Source organism: Parus major, chromosome 5 (genome assembly GCF_001522545.3).
Source record: "Parus major isolate Abel chromosome 5, Parus_major1.1, whole genome shotgun sequence".
NCBI lineage: Eukaryota > Metazoa > Chordata > Aves > Passeriformes > Paridae > Parus > Parus major.
Window position 1 is genome coordinate 9,753,186 of NC_031774.1, and position 5,670 is coordinate 9,758,855.

The 5,670-nt window shown below is 35.0% G+C and overlaps 1 protein-coding gene across 14 annotated transcripts in view; it reads right to left on the reverse strand.

The window, feature by feature from the left end:
- PPFIBP2 (PPFIA binding protein 2) overlaps positions 1-5,670 on the reverse strand; it is a 100,092-nt gene that overhangs the window by 43,776 nt on the left and 50,646 nt on the right. For all 14 annotated transcript variants that reach the window (XM_033514911.1, XM_015631052.3, XM_015631044.3 and 11 more), the window contains one exon: positions 2,043-2,132. In XM_033514911.1, the coding sequence (XP_033370802.1) occupies positions 2,043-2,132 (90 nt within the window). The remainder of the gene's footprint in view (positions 1-2,042; positions 2,133-5,670) is intronic.

Here is a 5,670-nt window from a genome sequence, read left to right on the forward strand (position 1 = left end):
GAAATCATTCCTGGAGATGTGCAGGAGGAAGAGAAGGAGAACAAATCATTCCTGGAGATGTGCAGGAGGAAGAGAAGGAGAACAAATCATTCCTGGAGATGTGCAGGAGGAAGAGGAGAACACATCCTGGGGCTGGGACAAGCTGCAGGGCTCCTCAGCTCACCAGAGCTGATGCTCAGGTCACAGCACTGCACAGAAACATCTGGAATGAAGGAGAACCTCACAGCCACGGGAGCTGCAGTTCCACCCTCACCTCTGGAGGGAACAGCTGGATTTGCCCTCCTGAATGTCTCTGCACTCAGGAGCTGCTCATGCATTCAAAACATGAATGTACAGAGTGAAAAGTTGCTTGCTGTTAATAATAGAAGCAAGATTTTAGTGTTAACAGCCACCTGGTCAGTAAAAGATGTTATAATAAATATAAATATAAAATAAAAATATGTAATAGAAATAAAAATATAAAAGATGTTATNTAAAAGATGTTATAATAAATATAAATATAAAATAAAAATATGTAATAGAAATAAAAATATAAAAGATGTTATCATAAGTATAAATATAAAATAAAAATATGAAAGATGTAATAATAAATATAAAATTAAAATATAAAATATAAAAAATGTAAAAGATGTAATAATAAATATAAATAGAAAATAAAATAAAAATATAAAATAAAAATAAAAATATGAAATTAAAATTAAAATATAAAATATGTAATAATAAATATAAATATAAAATAAAAGTGTAAAATAAAAATAAAAATATGAAATTAAAATTAAAATATAAAAGATGTTATAATAAATATAAATATAAAATAAAAAATATAAAATAAAAATAAAAATATAAAATCTATTATAATAAATACAAAGATAAAATGAAACTATAAAAGAAAAATAAGAATATAAAATATGTTATAATAAATATAAATATAAAATAAAAATATTAAATAAAAATATGAAATTAAAATAAAAATATAAAAGATGTTATAGTAAATATAAATATAAAATTAAATAAGAATATAAAATAAAATACAAAAGATATTACAATGAATATCAGATGTAAACAGAATCTGTAGCACATGCTAGAATTCCAACCAGAAGATTGTTTCACAGTCAGGTGGGGTTTTTTTCCTAAATTTGGTAAACAGCAATCTAGTTGAACAGTAATGAAAAAAATAAAAATATATCCAGCCAAGCCAAAGCTTGTGTCTCAAAACATTTATTGTTTATTTAACAACAGCAGTGAGGCTCCTGCTCAGTAAATGAACACAAGTGTGAGCAGAGGGTACAGGATAAAACAAGTTTACAGAAACCTGGGACTGAAAGCAGGGAGAGCACCCACCCAACACCCTGCACTTTTGTTTGATAGAAGTATATCTGCTTATGATATGCATTTGAAAGCATGAAGGGAAATATGAAAATGTCATTTAAATAATCTCCATCTCCAGTTTTTTTTAGTACTGGCAAGAATACACAGAAAAAAAACAATTATTTAAGTTGTGCAAGATGTGTTTTCTCCAGGAGAACTTCCACAGGATCTCTTTGAAAAAGGCTTGGTAAACTGAGAAACAGAAAACCTGGAAGAGCTCAGGCATGAATTTTACTGTCAAATATTCTCTGTCTCCCTTTCCCTTGAGCTTTCCAGCGATGAGAACAATTGTGGTGCAGCATATAAACAGAAAAAATACCAGTTCTGTCCTGCTGGCAGTATTCTGGCTCATTAAAAATGGTGCCACCCCAAAGCTAGAAAAGAGGCATAACCTAACAAACCTGGGATGAGAGGCACCACCCCAGCAGGGGCCTGGGACAGAGTTATTTTTAACCCCTTTGTCATCCCCTTCTCCCCTTTTACTGCTCCTCCATCCCCCTCCTGCACAGGTTACCCCGCCATGAGATCATTTAAAGAGATTATACAGATTGCAAATGAATTCCTGGTTAAATATCAGTTACACTTGGCATTTGTTTCACAGGAAATACTCTGCCACTTCAGCTTTTATGCACTGCAGATCAACACTGCAATGTTCTTGTCTCTTTTGGACATACCTGCAGGATGAGAGACTCTTTATCACCTTCTAATCGTGCCAGCCTTTCCTGATAAGTTTCATTATTGGGTGGATGATGGTTCACCTGTGACTGGGAGATAAAAACAAAGTGCTGTGAGAATTTATACAGTTCAAATTTCAAGCAAGTTAATAAGTTTTGTATATTAAGTAGCTTGTACAACTCAAAAAAATCTAGAAAAAAATGTGTGTATAGACCAGAACTGTTTATTTCATATGTATTAAGCCTGTACTTAATGTACATTAATATAATTAACCTATTATATTAAATAATTAATTATTAATGAAGTAATTAAAATTAATTATTGAATTAATGTACATTAAGAATGTACCTTTTTTTTTTAGCTGTATTTTGAATAATTTCTCGTTTCCAGCATTCAAGAGTGGTAAATGAATAGACTGATATTTCCTAGAAATGAAAATTTCAATGGGAAATACCATCTTACCAAAACAAAACCCATTTAATTTGAAATATCTAGTCTCCACAGACTTTTGCCAAAGTCAATGCATCTTGTATTTAGTTTCAAGTGGTAAAAATTGCTATGGGTGTGTTATTCCTGGAAATTACTGAAATTTGAAAATTGGAAGGTTTTTGTTAGCAATTAAAAACTGATTTAAATGATCAAATTCTTATCAGAATCAAATTCTTATCACCAATCACTTATTGGTGGATTTCTAAATGGCTCTAGGGAGTAAAACCTTTTAAAACATGGCCTGTCCTTAACTGTTCTGCCCCATTTCCTATGAATTTTAATATTTCATATAGAAACACCACAATTTAAAATTTGTTTTAAATTAAGATTTTAAATATTTAAGTTTAGAAGAGTCTCCTATGTTCTTCCTGCACATTAAAATATGGGAATGTTTGCTCAGAGCATCAGAGGTACCCTGAACACCCAGAGGTTGATTTGGTCCCAGCTCCAGTGCAGGAGCTGCATTTCTGCCAGGGAACACAACACCCAGCCTGCCTTCCCAAGGAGCTGCCTTCAAATTAAAACACAAATTAAAAGATTATAATCCTCCTCCCCAGCTGCCCTTTCCTTTTTCAACTCAACATTTGTGAACAGATATTTTATTTTTTAGTCAATAATTAATTAATTAATTAATTAAATAAATAAATTTTAATATTATTTAATTTAATAATTAGTTAATATATATTATTTATTATACATAATTATATACTATATTATATAATTATACAATTATATATTATATAATTATAATTATAATTACAATATATTATTGAATAAATAAATATATTGTTTAATATATATTATTTATTAATAATTACATTTTAATATTTAAATTCTTGAACGATGCCGAGGCCAACAAGCCCAACCCTAAAGCAGATGCTGGAAATAAAAACGATGCTAGTTAAATCAATAAATCAAATTTTTTATCCAATCAAAAGGCACTTTTCCAGCCATGAAGTGCTGAATAACATATGTTAGATATGAGATATAAAATATGAGAGAAGCTGAGCACCCCTGTCTGATTATTTTGAAAGAAATTGAGAGAATCACAGTGGCACCAACAAAGAGGGCTGGAAGATGGCTCAAGACATCACCTGGCTCACTATTCTGTCCTAGGACCAATGGTTATTTGCAATATTCTTGTTTTGTCTTCTTCTAAAGAGCTCCAGAGATGGAATTCACAGCTTCTCCATCTTCCTCTTACCTACCCATCATCAGAGCATCTTTCTTCGTGCCTAACCTGAATCATCTCTTCAACCTCATGGTTGTCACACCACCATGAATTAAAATTATGTCCTTCCCTTCACCTCGGAGATTTTTTATATATTTGAAGATTATCTCTACATCTCTAATTAGTCCCTCTTTGTGCTGTGAAGAAAAATACGAGCTCTTCTGTCTTTTCCTCATGGGTTAATTTGTCAAGATTTGTTTTGTTGCTTTCCTTTGGTTCCTCTTCACCAACTATTTCCCAACTTCTTTTGAAATTAAGTGCCCAGGAGGAGACAGAGTGTTCCAGCTGAAACTGCCTGGAGTGGTAAAACCTTTCCACAGATTCTCAGGCCATATTTCTTTCCATATTAACCACACAGTAAAATTCATATATTTTCAGCCTAGTCCCCATAACTTCCAGATCCTTTTAAAATGCTTTTATTTAGCTGCCTGCCTGTTCCTCATTCTGCTTTTACTCTTTGTTTCTGCTTAAATGTGTAACTTTGAGCAGGCCAGCACTGCCTTGCATGCTATTATTTATATTCTTTTCCTATGCATTTGGCTCTTATGTATTAATCTTTTAGTGTAGCTGCCTTAACTAGAATCGCCTCTAAATTCAATAATCTCAGGTTTTTTTTCCTGTTTCAGAGGTCAGCAGGAACACTGAAAGCAGAATATGCAGGTGCTCACTCCACACCTCACTTACCAGCATTCATCATCAAAAGATGAACGCCTTAACTCCACTCAAAATATACTTTTATCACAATTTTTTCACCAGTTCATAATAAGCACAACTAAGGTTCCAGACCTCACAGAAATGGCTGTAAATATGCAGGTGTGAGGTCAGCCAGAAAGGCCTCAGATAAGCAGAGGAAAGCCCAGAGGACAGAAAAATGACCTGCTAAATAAAAGTGTCTGATTGACGTGCAGCAGTTGTTTGAGACTCGGTAATTCTGGCGTGGATAAAGACAAGATAAAACAGTGTAACATGAGGCAAGGCCATCTGTGGATGGCTGGGGTGCATTCTGCAGTTGTGAGAGCCAGGACTGAGGAGGAACTGAGCAAGATGGGTCTTTTACACACATTAAAATCAGCAGCAATTGAACACAGGACCCGTAGCACAAAAGACACGAGACCAGAGATGATTTCCAGCTGCTCTACAAACTCACAAACAACAAATAAACACTGGTCATGTGTTAACACAGGTCCAAAAGTCCTGAACGTGCAGGACTTCCTGCAAAGCTGCTATTTCAGAATATCCAGCATGAAAGACCAAAAATTGTTACCTGAGCTCGACAAATTCTGAGCCAAATATGTTAACAATGCCTCTTACAATGGAAGAATGAGAGAGATTGCACAAACTGTGTAAAAATGTTTATGATAACACATGATAACAAAGTAGAAGGGAAGGCAAGGTACCTAAAAATATGCTGATGGCAGAACCACTGCAGATAAAATAAAATCAGCTGCATGCCATAAATACTTTTCCTACAGGAATCACAGAATTCTTAGGGCTGGGAAAGAGTTTTAAGATCGAGTCCAGCCAGCACCACCACCAATTTTGCCATTAAACCACATCCTCAAGTACCACATTTACATGTATTTTGAACTCTGCCAGGGATGGTGTCTCCACCATTTCCCTGGGCAGTCTGTTCCTGTGTTTCACAACCTTTTCTGTGATGAAATTTTCCCCAATGTCGAATTTAAACCTCTCATGGCCTTTTCTCTCGTCCTGTGCCACTCCTGGGAGGAGAGGCCGATCCCCAGCTGGCTCCCCGCTCCTGTCACCCGTTCTAGAGGGTGACAAGGTCCCCCCTGAGCCTCCTTTTCTCCAGCCTCACCACCCCCAGCTCCCTCAGCTGCTCCTCACGGGGCTTTCACCCTCCAGCCCCTCCTGATCCCTCTGCAGAGCCTTCCTCCCTCCAGCCC